We start from the raw sequence: 19,237 nt of genomic DNA on the forward strand, positions 1-19,237 counted from the left end.
TACATACATACATACATACATACATACATATATGAAAGAGAGAGAGAGAGAGAGAGACTTACAGCCAATGCAGCCGGGGCATGTGCTGACAGAGGGGTTTGTCAGGCAAATGGGTGAGGACATTATTCATCAGCACTCTAAAAAGGAAAGAAGCAACCAAAATCACATTTTCTGGTCCTTTTCTATCTTCAGGCAACACAGTTATCATTACTTTTCAGAAAGGGCTAGATTTTCACGCGGCAAGTCTTCCCATGGCTTTCTCTCTACACACCCTGAAGTATTGAAGTGCTTTTTAGTATAACATTTCTACCCAAGCCGTTTCTCAGGCAGGGGGCAGCAATGCTAGTCTTTGGACCAAGGCCCACGGCCATCAGCAGTGGGCTGTGCAAAGGAGGTGACCTTTGCCTGAGGCTTTTGCTTCACTGAAGTTGCTGCACAGGAGGGACAGTCTTAGGAGTACTTGAGCACAGTACAGCAGTGAGACTGTGTGTGCTCAGACTTGGTGGGCTGGCAGAACTTTGTTACAAAATGGTCAGACCTATAAGTAGCCCTAGAGAATATGGACAATGTGGTTTTCAGTAAAGAAAGCTTCCTTCAGGATTTAATAATTACAAATTTAATGCTACTATGCTTCAAGTTTTAATTTTTTATTTCTGTCTCTTTCAATTAGAATACTTTAAATTTTTTATTGCATTGATTTACTTATTTATTGCTGTGTGTGTGTGTGTGTGTGTGTGTGTGTGTGTGTTTGTGTGCGCGTGCATGCACACCAGTTTTTAAGCCCAGCTGACAGCCTGCAGGAGTTGATCTTCCCATCACACAGGTCCTGGGGATTGAACCAGCTTGTGAGTGAACCCTCTCACTCACTGAACCCTTCCCCCTCCCTGTTTGTTTTATTTGTGTACTTACAAGAGAATGAGAGAATTTAGTCCATAGAACGTGAGTGGGGAAATCCGACTGAGGTGATTGTCTTCAATTATCCTGTAGGTAGGAAGAGAGCAGTGTGATATATGTATTGTTAGAGCATTAAAACTAATATAAGGAAATGGCATACAAATGGAACATACAGCCATTCCAATCTGTGGAGATCTTCAAAGACTCCTGGCTTCAGGAAGGTTATTCTGTTGTGGCTGAGATACCTGGAAAGAAGACACACAGCAGTGAGTTTATTCTTGTGGTGTTTTAGAAGAAGGAAAGGAACGATGGTCATCACCCTTTCTAATTTTTTTTTCTCTGTCCCACACTAACCACACCATGTTCAGCCTCTGAACCTCTAAGCACCCTCATCACTTACTGTGTCATTCCTAGCTTTCAGTTTCTCATAATCAGCGAGTGAATTGGTCTGTGTTTTAATCACCTACTCTGCTGTCGTCTGGATAGGTATCCATGAGTCAAAGGCTTTGTTCTCAGGGGAACACTGTTGGGAGGGGCTGAGGACCTTTAGGGGGTAAGGCCCTGTGGGAATCCTCAGGTCCTTGGGGGCATGCTCTTCAGTGGCACACTTGAAGGATGAGATGGGGGAGTGCTCTGTCACAAGTCCCCACCATCTTGTGCTGCCTCAATCACAGGCTCAAAGTAATGGAGTCAGCCAATCACAGACAAACTTCCAAAAGTGGGAGCCAAATATATTTTCTCTTTGTAAGTTAATTACCTGAAGAATTTTGTTATAGGGACTGGGAACTAACCAAATGGGATAGTCATGGCAAGTATATCAGCCCATTCTTTGAAGGTCATTGAATCTGGAGAGGCAGACAGGGATGTGAACAGGTAAGTAGGCAACATACAAAAACCAGGAGGATGTGTGTAACATATGTGTGGTTACTCTTCTTCTGCAGAATGGACCTGACCTGTAAAGATGGGACACTAAGGAACACAAGGGAATGGAGACAGAAAGAAGGTACAACTCAGAAGCATTTTGCATGAAGATGTGTTGTTCACAAAGCAGGAGTTACTTCAGGCAGAGGAAAAGTGCATGCAAAAGCAACAACAAGAGAGTAAGAAGTTAAGAGATTGCTAGAAGATTCAATGTGCCTCCCTATGCTAGTTTGAATGTCATTGGCCCCCCATAATCCCATAGGGAGTGGCACAATTAGGAGGGGTAGCTTTATTGGAGTGGGTGTGGCCTTGGAGAAATTGTGTCACTGTGGATGAGGGCTTTGAGGTTTCCTATGCTTGGAATACCATGAAGTGTGTAGACAGTTGGCTTCCTGTTGCCTGCAAGATGTAGGACACATAGCTATTCCTTCAGCGCCACGGCTGCTTGCACGCTGCCCATGCTCCCACCATGATAATGGACTGAATCTCTGAAACTATAAGCAAGCCACCCCAATTAAATGTTTTCTTTATAAGAGTAGGTCATGGTGTCTCTTCACAGCAGTAAAAACCGTAACTAAGACACGGCTTTCGAATTTGGGATCTAGAGAGGGCTGTGCTGGTGAAAGGTCATGGCGTGGTTTGTTAATGAGTTTGACTCTTTTTGCCTCTCACTGTAGCGCAAGCCAGTGCTGTTGCACTGTGATGATGTCTTTTTGTCATGCCTGTTCATATCACAGTCTCTTCAGTGAGGGACTCTTGCATTGTGTCTGTTATTAATGTTTGGTTTCTACTGACTTTAAACAGTAGTGTCCTGGAGCACTTCTGGTGAGCTCTCACTCCCTCGTTGCTAAGATGTGCATTCAATTCCTCCCTTATAGGGTTGTCATCACATTGGAGACAAGCCATGCCATCTGTGCTCTGCATGTATCACTGTTAGAACACTGTTTTTACTACATCTCCGCCTATGATTCATTTGCAAGCACTTATTCAAGTTCCTCTTGCCCAGATAAATGGAACACATTGGCACCTCTCCATTATTTTCCTTTTGGGAGGACTTTTTTTTTTTTAAAGGCAAGGCCTCATCTAGCCGAGGCTGGCCTCCAACTTCTGAGGCTTGCTTTGATCTCCTGGTCCACCTCCCTCTGCCTCCCAAGTGCTAGGACAGTAGGAGTGTACCACCACACCCTGTTTTAAGTGATGCTGGGGACCAAAACCAGCATTTTGTATATGTTAGGCAAACACTCTACCATCCCCAGCTCTCGATTTGAAAAAAATTCTCCTTTCTTTATTTTTCTCATACTTTATAGCTGACAAACTGCAAAAATCCTGCCAGGCATCTGACCATTTTTGCTAGGTTTGACTTTCTCTGGTTTGTCCCCTAGGTTAAGCCATTTCCTTCTCTGCTTTGCAGGCCTGGATGCCAGGCAGGCAAAGAAGGACTAAGAAATGGCTTTAGCACATCCATGAACACTCAGGACACTCATGAGTCAATGCCCATCCCTTCAAGTTCAAGGCAATGGATCCACACTTGCACCTTACCCAGATCTATACTCTTCAGTCCTCTTCATTTTTTTCAGGGCCATCCTGCATTGCTCTAGACCATAAATGACCACTTCTCACAGAGTACCTGTGACTTTGACCTTGACTAACAACCTGATTGGATTGAGAAGCCTGTGGGAGATCAGTAGAGTACACTGTCTGTGAAGGGTCTCACAGAAAGAATTAACTATGGGTTAGGAGGTGCTCCCCAGGGGTATTGGTTGCACCGTGTTGCCTGCAATGATGGGCTTTTGAAATCACAAATCATGAGGAATCTCCTTTCAGTTAAGTTGTTTCTATCAGGTATTTGTCACAGTGAGGAAAGTCTGACTGGCGCAGATCTATGATAACAGAGTTGGTGTGAGCAATACAAGTTTTGACTTAAGTACTGATATCATAGCGTTGCTTTCTCTCCAGAGAACGGGAGGGTTGCTGCCTTCCAGAACAGCCCAGGGAACCCTGAATTTCTTGGGTAGCAAGCATCTCCTTAAAGACAGTATTTCTGACCCACTGTCCTGAGTTCCAGAGACGTCTACCTGAACACTTGCCCAATAAGGGATGGAATGCATCCTTTCATGCAACGAACAAAAGCACATATTTTGTGACATTTAAGAAAACTAGAGATAATGTGGAGTCATTGATACAATAGCCGGGTGCCAAGGAACAAATGGGAAGAGACTAGTCTTAAGACTTTTTTTTTACTGCTCCATTCTGCCTTCCAAGAAGGTCTCCATATCTTAAACAGGAAGCCACACTGATGTTGTCAGAAAGTTCCAAACAGGCCCATGGAGAGGAAGCAGTACCAGGTGAGAATGAGTGAAGACAAGGGCAGCTGGCTCAGAACAAAAGGAAGGGGGAGGGGCAACAGTGCCCAGGACCATTTTGTTACCACTTGCCAGGTGTTCTTGACTCCATCTCCCACTTTTGTACCATAGACTATAAATATGATAGGAACAGATTTGTTGGGTAAAGATAGAGAAAGAGGTAGGATGAAAACAAATAACCAGGGTTGGTGAGATGGCTCAGCAGGTTAGGAGTGCTTGCTACAAAACCCAGAGACCTGAGTTCAATCCCCAGAACCCACATATTAGGAGGAGAAAACTGAGGTGGTCCTTTGACCTCCACACTGGCCATGCCCTACCAGTGCAGTGTCCCACCTCTATCAGGTAAAGCTGCAATAAAATTGAATAGAAGAGCCAGGAGTTGGTGACACACACCTTTAGTCCCAGCATTCGGGAGGCCGAGGCAGGTGGATCTCTGTGAGTTCAAGGCCAGCCTGGTCTACAGAGCAAGTTCCAGGACAGGCTCCAAAGCAATGCAGAGAAACCCTGTCTTGAAAAACAAATAACCCCCTCCCCTCAGAACCAAACCAAACCTAACCAAAACTAAAAACTGAAAAGAAGAAAACCAAACCTAAATAGAAGGAATGAAAATGCAGGGAACCATTTATTCACCCAAGCTTCAGATATGTTTACTTGAAAGAGGCTGCTCTGTAAGGACGCCGATAGATGGGATGGAACTTTGAAAGTCTATTTTTAAAAAAGTTTTCCCTGGGCTTGAGGGATTGCTCAGTGGTTAGGAACGTTTGCTGCTCTTCCAGAGGACCCACGTTTGATTCTCCACATTTACATGGTAGTTCACAACCTTGGCTGTGACTCTAGTCCCAGGGAATTTGACATGCTTTTCTGGCCTTCTCAGGCACTGAAATCACAGGATGTACAGACATACATATAAGAAAAATATCCATATACATAAAATGGAAGAGGAAAAATGCTTTCCCCTTCCTCCCCCTTAAGCACCACAACACACCAATTAGGTTGGTTAGTATCAAAACAAACCTTCAAACCAGGAAAGAATGAGTGTGGGTGAGGGTGGTGGAAACTAGCACTATTCTGTGCTGTTGGTGGGAGATTAAAATGGTGCAGCTGACAAGCAAGGGGTATAGAGGACAGTGATATAAGGGAGAAAGTAGAATAGGAGTGAAGGGCGAGAATGGAAGAGCAAGGGGGTTAAAGGTCAGGGTAAAGCAGAGAGTGTGTGGAAGTCCATGTGAAAACCTATTACTGTAGGAACTTCTTAAGATGTAGACATAAAAAGAGTTTGAATGAAGTCACCATATGATGAAGATAATGCCTCAACTAGATATCATGTGGTGCCCCCTTCCCCAGTATCAGGAATGAGTTACATTTTTGGAGGTCTTTGGCCAAAGGGGTACCATAGACTCCTTCAAACACTATAGGCTATTGCCAATGCTATTACTTAGCCTCCACAACTTGACACGAAGACCATATTGCTGAAAACACCACACCAATGGCATAGAACATGGAGAAATCTAGCTGGTACTTAATGGAAACTTCATCCCTACTGGGTGGCATTCATAGTGCTATACCTTTCTTTCTTTCTTTCTTAAAGATTTATTTATTATGTATACAGTGAGGGCACTTGATCTCATTAGAGATGGCTGTGAGCCACCTGGGAATTGAATTCAGAACCTCTGGAAGAGCAGCCAAGTACTCTTAACTCCTGAGCCATCTCTCCAGCCCAGTGCTATATGTTTCTATACATGCTACAGGAAGGGAAAATAGTCATCAATCTCACGAAGCTATGAAACTTGACAGCTGTGATAACAATATGACTGCAATATATGTCCACTGGTACAATAGTGGCACAAATGTTAGGGAAATAACCCATCATTTTAAAAATTAGATTTAAGGCCTGATCCATGAGAGGCAACCCATGGCTAATAGCACTAATGAGGCCAAGAATCTGAGATGAGGTAGCTGATGGGCCTGGAAGAAAACCTACTACTGCTATTCTACTAAGTGAACATAGGAATGACATGGCTATACCCATAGATTACTCAATCCTCATCAGAGAAGCTACTTGCAGTGGATGGCAATTAACCCACAGATCTACAACTAGACAACATGGAGAGAATGGGAGACTTTGGAGCACTCAACCCTGAATGGATTGTCTTTACTGTACCACCACTCAAGACATCGAGGATCTCCATGGAAGAGGAGATGAAAAGATTGCAAGAGGCAGATGTAGAGGATGATTTTAAGGAAGCAGCATACACAAGACCTGCAAAAGTGTAAGGCAGACAAAATCCCAGCACAGAGGAGTAGAAATGAGCACTAGGTATCACTTCTAGCAGAGAAGCTATTTAAAATTGATACCTGCTGGAGTGACACCAAGTATGAGCCATACTTCAGGGCAGGCTTCATGCCCAGCAGTAGTTGGCAAGTACTAATTGGACTTCATGTTTTTGTTTTAAGTTGTTTTTCTTTCTTATTTATTTACTTTAAAAAATTATTTTACACCTGACTGCTGTTTCTCCTTCCTCCTTCCCTCCCATTCCCTTCCTCACCTTCCCTCCACCCCCACCTCAATTCATTCCTCCTCTGTTTCTGTTCAGAAAAGAGCAGGCTTCCCACAGGTATCAACAATTCATGGTGTATAAAGCTAAGCCAGTAATAAATGCCTCCCCTGTATTAAAGCCGGGAAAGGCAACCCAGTATGAGGAATGGGTTCCTAAGAGCCACTCAAAGCTATTACAAACAGCCCCTGCTCCCATTGTTAGGAGTCCCATAAGTTGACCAAGCCACCCATCTGTTACATATATATATAGAGGACCTACATTGGTCCCATGCAACATCTCTGATTGTTGATTCAAATTCTGTGAGTTCCCAGGAGCCAGGTTAGTTGTTTCTGTGAGTTTTATTTTGGTGCTCTTGACCCCTCTGCTTCCTATAGTCCTTTCTCTTCCTCTTCAGTAATATTCTCCAAATTCAGCCTAATGTTTGGCTGTGGGTCTCTGCATCTGTTTTCATTGGTTATTGGATAAAGTTTCTCTGATGACAATTGGGGTACTCACCAATGTAATCATAGGAGATGGCCACTTCAGCCTATTTATTATCAATCCACTATTGCTAAGAGTCTTAGCTGGTACAGGGCCAACCTGTACAACTTTCATAGGAGCCAAAATTATACAATAGAAAAAAGACAGTATTGTCAACAAACAGGGTTGACATAACTGGTTTTTGGCATCTAGAAGAATGCAATAAATCCATATCTATTACCCTGCACAAAACTCAGGTCTAAGTGGATCAAAGACCTCAACATAAATCCAGTAACATTGAACTTGATGGAAGAGAAAATGGGAACACATTGGCACAAGAGATGGCTTCATGAATAGAACACCAGTGGCACAAACACTACAATCAACAATTAATAAAGGGGACCTCATGAAACTTTAAACTTCTGTAAGGCAAAGGACACTGTCAATAGGACAAAATAGCCTACAAAATGGGACAAGATCTTCATCAACCCAACATCCCAAAGAGAGCTGATCTCCAAAATATATAAAGAACTCAAGAAACTAGAATCAAAATACCAAACAATCCAATTAAAAACAGGTTACAGACTTAAACAGAGAATTCTCAACAGAAGAATCTCAAATGGCAGAGAAACATTTAAAGAAATGTTCCCAACTTTAGCCATCAGGGAAGTGTAAATCAGAATGGCTAAGCTCAGAAACACAAATGACAGCTTGTGCCAGAGAGGATGTGAAGAAAGGGGAGCACGCCTCCATTGCTGGTGGGAGTACAAACTTGTACAGTCACTTTGGAAATCAATATGACAGTTTCTCATAAAATTGGGAACTTATCTACCTCAAGACACAGCTATACTGTTCTTGGGCATATATGTCCAAAAGCTGCTCAATCATACCCCAAGGACACTTGTTCAACTTTGTTCATAGCAGCTTTCTTTGTAATACCAGAACCTGGAAACAACCTAGATGCCCTTCAACCAAAGATTGGTTAAAGAAAATGTGGTACATTTACACAATGGAGTATTATTAAGCTGTTAAAAACAATGACATCAGGAAATTTGGAGGTAAAGACCATCTTGAGTAAGGTAACCCAGACACAGAAAGACAAACATAACATGTACTCACTCATAAGTAGATATTAGCTATGAAGTAAAGGATAACCATGCTACAATCCACAGAGCTAGAGAGACTATATAACAAGAAGGGCCCAAGGGGAGGGGGATGCATGGATATCCTTGTGAAATAGGAGAATTCTCCTGAGGAAACTGGGGTAGGTGGGGATGGGAACTTGAGGGATCAGGCTAGTGGGGTGGGTAGAGGGAGAGAGTACTGAAAGAGATGACTGGATAGGGGAAACACAAGGGACACAAGGGAAACTCCCATAAATCTACAAAGATGACCCCAGCTAAGATTTCTTTCATTTTTTTTTTAAGAGAGAGGAAAAACATTAAGTTGGGTAGGTAGGGGAGGGGAAGGATCCAGGAGAAGTTGGGGTGCAAGAATTCTCAAATAATTAAAAAAAAATTCAGCTGCTGGAGAAATAGCACAGTAGCTTCAAAAAACAAAACAAAACAAGTGGATTGAATCAGCATGGGAACAGCGATTATATTTCCTGGCTTAGCACACTGAATAGAACCAAAATCAGGGACTACTGTGGACTGAGTAATAGTGGTTTTATCACAACAGAAAAAGATGGAGATTCCCAAGTAGCTATGGACAGATGGATGGATAAAAAGAATGTGGTACATAAACACACAATAGAATACTATACATCTTTGAAAAAGAGGAAACTCTAATACAGGGAGGAATGCCAGAGACATCAGGCAAAGTGAGATAGGAAAGAACCCAGATTCCACAGTCAGAGGCTTTTTAAATTTAGTGTATGTCAAACTTTTATTTGCCTGGCTCTTCCTATTTTTTTTTTTTTTTTTTTTTTTTTGAGCAGGGTTTCTCTGTGTATCCCTGGCTAACCTGGAACTCGCTGTGTAGACCAGGCTGGCTTGGAGCTCACAGAGATCTGTCTGCCTCTGCCTCCTGAGTGCTGGGATGAAAGGCCTGCGCCACAACCACCTGGCCACTAAATCTATCATATGTTAAACATTTATAAGCTAGAACTAAACGTTATAAAAGAATTCAGTTATATTGCTTATGTCTTTAATCCCAGTACGCTAGAGGCAGAGGCAGGAGTATCTCTTTGAGTTTAAGACCACTGTGGTCTACATAGTGAATTCCAAGCCAGGTAGCTACACAGTGAGATACTATCTCAAAAGCTTACAAAAATATAAGTGAGAGGTTGGGGGTGACTCTCAGTGTGTGCTTAGCATACACAAGACACTGGTTTCTCCCTCACCATGAAAGGAAAAGCAAAGCAAGCAAAATCCCCTGGAAAACTGGGGAACCCCCTTTTCTCTTCTGTGTCCTTAGGTTTCTCACTTTGACTAAGGTCTTTCAGTTGCCACTCCTGCTGTCCATTAAGTTTGTCTTCCGAGCTTGGCTCCGTATATCTATTGTTGCCTATGGGCGTTTTCATTTGTTCTCACACAGCCATGTGGTGGGCACTATTAGAGCAAGTATCACGCAGAGAAGGAGCTGATGCCCAAGGGCACTCACTTGGCAAGTTAAATGAGGGCTCAGCCTGAGCACTGTGTACCCCTAATCCCATGTTCCCAGCCCCCTATTACACTGTCCCTTCAGCACTACTTGCAGGCCCTGACACTGTCCTGAGCAGGAGAACTGGTTTGGACTGGAATGGATAGCCTGACAGGATATTCAGCCTCGTTCCCCCTCTCCCCCCACACCTCCCGGAACTTACAGCTTAGTGAGGCTGCGCAATCCTCTGAAAGCAGAGACTGACACGAAGCGAATCTTATTGTTTTGCAGGCACCTGTGTCCAAGAGCAGTCAAAGAGAAAACAACAAAACAGTGTCAGTTTTGGAAGATGAAAAGCCTGGCAGATGTCAGTAGCGGTGGCCATACAGGCATGCATGTGCTGATAGCCTCTGTCAGCTGAGATGGTCCAACTTACTGAGAGTATTTTACTGACATTAGAAACTGACTCAAGGGGAAAGGGAGACGCTGTTGACCAACTGGCTGAAGCTGGTATTTTGCTGTTAAGTTTGTGCAAGGTTGGGTCAGTTTTTATTTACAAGTCGAGGCTATATATGGAAATAATATCAAGCTGCCCTCTAAGTGTGTATCTCTATTCGTACGTTAGTGCAGCTCTCCGACCTCAGCAGGGACATTTCTTTGTGCAGTGGATACTCACAATTAGCCATCTGTAGAGTATGTGTGCAGTGGAGTGCTCAGCTAACTGGGCCATCTGCATTGCACTCCTGCCCTAGGCCCAGGGACCATTGTGAAGGAGAGATGAAGTATATAAGAACCAGAAGTCTGGAGAGCTTCTGGCCATGTCAGGACCACTACCCTCATGAGTACACAGCAGCTGTTACCTTGCACACAATCAAGCAGTAAACATTCTAGCATGGAAGGGGCAGCAATCATGAGCCCCTACCACTAACTGAGGAAAGATTGACAGTTGATGGCTTCTAGGAGGAGGGGGAGCCAGTTTTCTCTAAGAGTCTGGGCCCTGGTAGGTTAACTATGCTCCAGGGGATGGCACCCCTCTGCCAGTGTGTGGGTAACATAAATTGAATTCAGTGGGCCATTAAAGAAACACACAGAAAGAGGACACACAGTAGAGAGGGGTGGGGAGGTGGGGGTGAATCTGGAAGGAGTGTGGGATAAATATGATAAAAAGACATTGCATGAAATTCTCAAGCAGTAAAACTATTATAAAAAATTAAGCTGTAAAGGCACACAGATAGGGGCTAAAGTTACCACCTAGAATTTTCTAGACAAGAACTAATGCAGAAAAAAGCCTGTAAGCCAGGCTTTAAAAATTTTGTTACCTTTACCCAGATATGTAGGTGCTCATATAGAGCCAGAACAAAGAGAAAAATGCCTGTGACATGCTATGCCACAAACCGTATCATATAGCAACACCAAATCTTAGTAAATCAAATTTAGTTTTATTAGTCTGACACCTTAAACCTCATTCACAAAGCTCTTTCGACAACTTATAAGGGGTTTAAGTGGCTGAAGAAGTGATACATAGAGAAAACAAATCAAGACTGGAATAATATGAATGAGATTGGAATGTGGAGACAAAAATGTAGGCTTAGAGTGACCTCGAATCACCCTGGAAGTTTGGCCTCAATTGACTGCATATTAGAAGTAACAGGCTTAGCTCTCCCAGTCCATGTACCTGTGAGCAGCGTTGCAGCCCTGATAACATCTGCCCTGGGTTGTGATGGGTTATTAAACAAAGATGGCAGGCCTGCCTCCTGTTCTGGAATCCAGCTCACCATTGTCCAGGAGAATGTCTTTAATTTGTTTATGACTTACTTGTTAGAAGCAATAAGAAAGAAATCAATAGGAACAGAGTTCAGTTAACTTGAAATTTTATTTAAAGATATCCCTTTGACTCTAATTGAAAAATTTAGTTATGAAATTGTTTCACATGACATGCTCTGGTCCCAGTCATGTGGTAGATAACACACACACACACACACACACACACACACACACACACATTTTACTGATAGACAGGAAGACTTGAAGATGGAGTGATGTGTTTTCAACTGAGGTGAGTGTCTAATAAGCAGCAGGTGGTACTGTCTGTATTTGGAGTCAAGGTGTGCCTCTAGAAACTAGATAGAATGTTTTGTCATTAGACTCTTTGGATCATTGCTGCTTGGAGTAATTTGCTCAAATTAATTGAAGAGTCAGGAGTGGAGGCTTAGCCAAGAGCTGAAGAGATGACTCAGCAGTTGAGAGCACTGGCTGCTCTTCCAGAACACCAGGATCCATTCTCAGTGCCCACATGATGGCTTAGAACCATCTGGAACTCCAGTTCCATGGAAGCCAAAGCCTTCTTGTGGCAGTGCATAGATTTAGATTCTTTTCCTTGGCAAGAGGAGGCATGGGGTTGGGAGGGCTACTGAGCCATCTTCAATCCTGCAGAGGCATTACCTGAGTGGTTGGAGGAGGTGAGGGGTTTGGAGATCTCTGTCCTTAAGTTCTGATCAAGTGAGGCGATATAAATCCACTCAAGTCACTTCCTTCTAGCCAGATGCCTTTCTTAATAGTTCTGGTCCTGACCTCTCTCATGGTGTCCCATGGTTCCTTTCTTCATTACCAGCAATATGTGCAGAACTGAGTGCACTTGCTGCTGTCCTTGGTTGGCTGGGTGACTTCCCCTGGATTAAGGTCTTTTCCTGGAAGAGCTCCCCGTGGTTCTGTTGAGTGGTTGGCCTTGGGTTCCCACAGTTCATGGATAGAGTTTTCAGAGGCCACTCCCATCTCAGCATCCCCTTGGATGGGCCATTCTATTGATTCTTTGCACATTTCCACTCCATGGTGTCAGAGACTCTTAGAAGGTGAAGAACTTACATCAGCTGCTGGTCTGTGATCCACACTGTGATGGAATCATCTGGCATATACCCTGGAATATCATCCATAGGCAACCCTCTAGGAGAAATTGGTTCCATGGTTTGCTGTGAGTAGAATCACAGGTGGTTTGCTGGCCCTGGGAGATGGTCCTTGTGAGCAGGCGGAGGTAATTTAGGGCTGATGCATCTGTCATATGAGAGTTGTGAGGTGTCAGTGCTTCCTCATACAGGCCAATTTGATGTATAAGTGCTGAATATAAGTCATATATGAACTCTTCACTAGCTTATATATGTTTCAATAAAGTCCACATTTTCTGCCATGACTTTGGAAATGAGATCTCAATCCCAGAGGATGGACAGAGTAAAATGCCACCCCGTTCTGCCTCAGCACCGGTCTCACCCTTCTTCAGGTCCAACTGTCCCAGGCAGTGCACTCTTGGTTTATGGGGATATGCTGGTAACTGTGATGAGTTTATACTAACTCCATCTGTTATCTTAAGAAAGTACATATCTGTAATAATACACCAAAATAAAATGAAGGCATCCATGAAAGTAAAGTGAGAAGTTCTGAGATGTTGTCTTGAGAGTATGCTTCAGGGACAGAGCATCTAAGCCCAATAATTCATTATTTACAACTTAGTCATTAAGTTGACCTAAATCACATAGAGGTCATCTTGGGTTATTGTGGATTTTGGGAATACATTCATGAGGCTCACCTGAAGAGAGGCAAGTATGCCAAGCCAAAGACAGAAAATGAATTTATTGAACTGAACTTGCTAACATATGGGGAAATTCTGTGGTAGTTTGAATAAGAATAATCCACATAGGCTCATATATTTGAATGTTGAGTCATTAGGAAGCAGCACTACTTTACAGGCATTAGGAGGTGTGGCCTTGTTGGAGGAAGTGTATGACTGGGGGTGGGCTTTGGGGTTTCAAATGTTCAAGCCAGGCCCAGTGTTCCTCTCTTCCTGCTGACTGTGTATCCAGGTGTAGAACTCTTAGCTACTTTTCCAGCACCATGTCTGTCTGTCTGCATGCCACCATGCTTCCTGTTATTATGGCAATGGACTAAACTTCTGAACTGTAAGCCAGTCTCAATTAAATGCTTTTCTTTATAAGAGTTGTGGTGTCTTTTCACAGCAATAGAACATTGACCAAGACAAATTCTTCACAATTTAAACTCCCCTCAATCCCCCATGTGTGCAGGGGGTTGAAAACAGTGTCTGGCACATACTGAGCAAGTATTCTACCCCAGGTCTAAATCCCTAGCTCACTATTTAATAGTGATAGTGGATCTTGTGAAAAAAAATCACATCTTAAAAGTTATTTTTTAAGATTGATTTTATTTTTGATTATAAGCATATGTTTGTGTCTGTGTGTTCATATGTGCACATGAGTGGGTCCTCCAGGAGACCAGAGGTATTGGATTCCCAAGAGCTAGAGTTACAGACAGTTATGAATGGCTGACTTGGGCTAGGATCTGAACTCTGGATTTCTGAAAGAGTAATACTTGCTTTTACCTGCTAAGGCATCACTGCAGTCCTTATTGCTTTTTTTTCATTTATCTATTTGTGTTTGTACATACCATGCGGTATATGTAAGGATCAGAGGACAACCTTTGAGAGTCAGTCAGCTATCTCATTCCAGGGACTGTGCTCAGGTCATCAGGCTTGGTGCCCCTGCTGGATGGTTTTGTTCTTATAAATCCTATTTATGCATATATCCATGAACAATTGAACATATACATACATATATGGGAAAACACAAGCACACATACACACATATATGGGAACACACATCTATGGTAACACACACATGTATATGTATGTATACAGGAAGATGTGTGTATGTGTGTGTGTTTTGTTACTCTAGAAAACCCTGATGACTATGACTAAAACAGTGCTTTTACACTGAACCATCTTACTGGCCCTAACTCCCCCCCATCTTTCTCTGAGATGAGCATTGAGCTGATCCATGATCGGAGGATAGGAGGATCCATGATAGGAGGATCCATGATAGGAGGCAAAAATCCCTATTTTCATTCTGAGGTGAATGGTGAAAGATCATCAGAACATGTGCTTCAGTTTGTTTGGGGATGGCTATCTGAGGTTTTTCTAGAATGTCTCCTAGAAATACTCAGCAGTTTTACCTGCAAGTCTACAGCTAAGGGGCACATGATTTCTCCAGGTGGGATTATTAGACTTAATATGTGGTATGACGCTATTCTTTACAGAAGGAACAAGAAACAGGTGCACAAGACTGCAGGTTCAATGTAAGCCCAGAGTTAAAGTTTTCCTTACAGCTTTTGAAGCTCATGGTACTTTCTGAAGCCGTTGGGAGGGAGTGATCGTATGAAGTTCTGCTTCAGGGACCTGAAACACATACAGAGTTTGGTTTTGCTGAGCAGATTTTCACTTTAATGTCTTACTTCTAATTGTAACGTGGATGATCTTGAGTGGGATTCTGAGCTGGAAGCACTATTTTAATGATATGACTCACCAAACCTAACTGGTCACGCTTTCTCCAAGTCACATTTCATCTTTATCCCAGCTTACTGAGACATCCTTTCCTACAGTGTTCAGCCTTAGCTTTCAAACCAAACTTGGCCTTACAGTCTTTGGGTGTTTATAATGGGGAAAGATACATTGTTAAACATTTTAGTTTGGGTTTAATGACCTAGGTAAAAGTTTGGTGTGCTTTTAAAAGTGTGTTCATTCATTCATCCATCTGTTTGTTCATCATTCATTCATTCATTCATTTTCTCAATAAATGCCCTCTAAATTTCCACCTTGGGCTTTGTAAGAAAAGCAATATCTCTGCCCTAATCCTCACACTCTATTTGGATGACTAATGATTTCCCTTGCCTATAAACTAGAGGATTCCTTCAGAGTTAGTCCCCAGGGATAAAAAGGCAATTTGTTGTCCTATTCTTATTATGTTTATGTACACGTTCATTTCAAAGTGATTGTGTAGGGATTATTTCAGTGTGTTGGAAATTTTGGAGGATATCTGGAAAAACAATGCAGATGATTGCATTGCCTTCTCTTTTAAGACTATGCAAGAAAGCACACTTAATAGTCTTAAAAAGAGCTACAAGTGAAATTCTATGAGAATCCTCAAAGCAGGGCTAACTACCCTTGAGTGGAGTGGACTGCCTTACAGGGAGGGAGGCTCTTTCAAGGATTTCCAAGAAATCTCTCTAGTAAAGCTGGGTCCTTATTAATGCATGCCTAGGGTTTATACACAAATATTCTTTCTAAATGATACAAAATATTTTCACAAATAGCTTCATTTATATTTTCAAAATGCCCTGATATTAAAAGGGATACATATTATTTTTATTGATAGGGAAATCCCCAGATTCTTTAATCACATAAGATATTTATATTTCAAAATTTGATATTATGTTTGTTCTTCACAAAGTCATACACACCCCCCCCCCCCCACACACACTCATATTTGCAAGTGTAAGTCACAGAGAACAAAAGGCAAGCCAGAGCTCTGCTTTTTATTGGTTAAGTTCGGGGATCTAAAAGTCAGCTCTTGAAGTTAACATTTGTTTGAGCTAGAACAATGCATAAATATTCATAGCTATCTGTCTGCCAATCTCACTCTTTAGCATTTATTTGAAACATTTTCCAAAAGTCTCGATTTCCATAAACACTCACTGGATGATTGGCTTCTTTGATACTTTACTTATATATGATTTAGGCCACTCCTGACATTTCCCTGTAATAGCTGCAACTCAAAATCTGGAAGAACTTGGTAAAGGAACATGATATTTAGTCTTGTAATACATTTACACTAAAGTCTAGAACTTTTTTTCCCTTTCAAACAACAAACAGACTGGGGCAAGGGTATGAAGCTGAGTCAGCATCTGCAGAGAAGAGTCTATTATAGGGTCAACTGGAATCAAGTGGTTTAATCCAAAGTAAAAGACGATGCTGTACAGAATATATATATATATATATGTATATATATATATACATATATATATATATTCAAAGTTGCTGTGGTGTGTGTGTGTGTGTGTGTGTGTGTTTACAGTCCTGATTATGACTCATGCATGTTAAGCAAATGCAGTATTACTGAGTTACACTCCAAGTCTAACAATGCTTTTTTTCTTTTAAAAACCATTCAAATGTTGTAGATTTAAACCTCTGAGCATTATACCTACATCTGTAAATGTCTGTTGAATATCCACCCAATGACTATGTTAGATTTAACATTGACGTCTTGGTCATTCCCACTTATTGAGACCTGGCCTCCTCGTTCTTCCATCAATCTGTAATCCAGGGTGGGTGCCCCAAAGTCACCTTACTGACATTATTCACTTGTCTTCTTGCAGGATATGACTTTAGCTTTAGTTTTACTTTCCCTCCCTCCCTTCCTCCCTCCCTACCTCCCTCCCTCCCTCCGTCCCTCTATCTGTCCCCCCCCTCCTTCTTTCCCTTCTAGGTTAAAGCTGATGGATATATATCTATTTATGTGTAAATACTATAAATATGTAGTCAGAACATTTCTTCTTAAATCAAATCATAATTTAACCAAATTATTTACCCTGTTCCCCCCACCCCTCGACCTCCATCCCACTAGCATTCTTTTTCTGTTACTTTCTTTCACAGAGGCTGGTTGGATTATTGGCAAATGGATCCCAATGTCACTTGTGGGAAAATGAGAAATGAGGTGGGCTGCATCTGTCTTTCATTTGGATTTTCCAGTAACTTGATGTAAGCAGTGGAGGTGATAATTATTCCTCTCACCAGTCAGAACTGAATTCATAGACAATCTTCCTGGAATCTCCCTCAGTTTCCATGGGGGAAATCATTATTTTTTTCTCTAGCAGAACTAATTGCCATGATAAGCCATGGGAGGGGAGAGAACACTAGTGGATGCTTCCTCCTTGTCCAGGAACTGTCACTTCCTTGGGGGGGGGAAAGGGAGCTTTTGTGGTTTTATGTTCCCAGACTGAGATCCACAGGCAACACTTAGATTCTGAGAACTTGATGGGACTCTGCTGCAGCTCCTTTACCTGTGTGCCAAGCATCTGGGTTGTCTGGCAGGTTGTTTGAGAAAGGCAAGACTTGCCAACACCTGTATACTCAAGGGTTACTCTTACTGTGTCTGCATGAACCAGAAAGCCAGAGTCACAAGATATTAAAATACATGGAGGGAGAGCCCACACAAACAAAACCCTAAACCCAACCGACTCAATAAAAAATATACTGAAGCTTTTACTTTCCATTGCATTCTTTAAAAAAAAAATCTGGACCAAAATATGTGTTTGTGTGCTGCAGAAGTCTGGTTGAGTTCAAATAACCAGAACTAGAAATTATTCTCACAAATACTGAGTCCAGCAAGACAGTTTCAAAAGACTCCTTCCCTTTTCCATATGTAATGTTGCATTTCATAGGAAAAGACCCCAGTATCAACATGTCTGAGTCAAAGTGTGATTTAGAAGTTAATTTAAATGTGAAGTTCTGGGAATATTTTATCCAATTTATTTTACTTGTTCCTCTAGTAAATTAAATTTACTTATACACAAGAGCATATGAAAACTCTTCACGTGTAATAAACTCTAAAACAGCTGTTGCAATAAGCATCCAATAAAAATTCCGCGTGATGAGGAAAGTTCTGGGTAGTAGTTTATTTAGCCCCACTCCCCCAACAATAGAACTGGATGGTGTGTTTTGCTTAGATAAAATATGGTGAATAGTCAACACTTCCCAGAACTGTTTATGGAGTAATTTAAGGTGAGGCCAGTATTTAAAAGTATTTAAAACCATCTGTGAAAAGTTCATTATCACTGCTCTACAGATGAGACGGTCTTTGAACACAAATGCATCTTAAGAATTGATCCGGAGTCATTCCGGGAGGTTTCACTGCGGTTCTATCCAGCCTTAAGGACGAGCCAGTCTTTGCTACTTACATTACAGTCACATTGGAAGAAACTGACGGGACAGCTCGTAAATTGGCTCCATCACAGTCAAGCTCTAGATCTCGGCACAAACAATGCATGGGCACAGAGCCAACCACTGAACAGAGAGGAAGCAGGAAGGAATGATGACGTGAGGGGCCAGGGAGAGGAGGGGAATGAAGAGAAAGAAATGCAGAGCCATGAGAACATTGACTAATATAAAAGTATATCATGCTTTACCCAAGAACTTGGGGGAATGCTGTAAATTAAGGTTCCACAGTTTGCTCTGAATTTAACTTCAAGACCAGACCAGTCTAGCATTAACATTAGGAAACACACACATTGAGGAGCCCAGTCCTTTTTCTTTTTCCAAGATTTACTTTTCTATTCGCACGCGTGTGTGTCTTTCTGGGTGGTCCAGAGGGCATCAGATCCCTTGCAACTGGGGGTTACAGGTGGTTGTGAGCATCTGCTGGTGAGGGTGGGAGTGGGGGCAAAAGGGGTTGGAGAAGGGTGGGCATTGGGAACCAAACTCCAGTCCTCTGCAAGAGAAGCCAGTATCCTTAACTACTGAGAAATCTTCCAACCATTGGCTCAGATCTTTGTTTTGATAATGGAAAGCTGACTAACTTGGGGTTGGGGAAAGGAGAGTTTCCTGAACAAATCTCTTTATGCTAT

The 19,237-nt window shown here is 42.2% G+C and overlaps 1 protein-coding gene across 5 annotated transcripts in view; it reads right to left on the reverse strand.

Annotated features, from left to right (window-relative positions):
- Positions 1-19,237, reverse strand: part of Rxfp1 (relaxin family peptide receptor 1) — a 120,600-nt gene that overhangs the window by 31,068 nt on the left and 70,295 nt on the right. For 3 of the 5 annotated variants that reach the window (XM_051199473.1, XM_051199472.1, XM_051199470.1), the window contains 6 exons: positions 18,572-18,677; positions 14,943-15,014; positions 10,002-10,073; positions 1,068-1,139; positions 910-981; positions 63-137 (listed from right to left, as the gene is read on the reverse strand). In XM_051199473.1, coding sequence (XP_051055430.1) covers positions 63-137; positions 910-981; positions 1,068-1,139; positions 10,002-10,073; positions 14,943-15,014; positions 18,572-18,660 — 452 coding nt within the window. In that variant the 5' untranslated portion in view covers positions 18,661-18,677. The remainder of the gene's footprint in view (positions 1-62; positions 138-909; positions 982-1,067; positions 1,140-10,001; positions 10,074-14,942; positions 15,015-18,571; positions 18,678-19,237) is intronic. The other 2 variants (XM_051199474.1, XM_051199475.1) reach the window with 1 other exon arrangement.

Source organism: Phodopus roborovskii, unplaced genomic scaffold (assembly GCF_943737965.1).
Source record: "Phodopus roborovskii unplaced genomic scaffold, PHOROB, whole genome shotgun sequence".
Classification (NCBI taxonomy): Eukaryota; Metazoa; Chordata; class Mammalia; order Rodentia; family Cricetidae; genus Phodopus; species Phodopus roborovskii.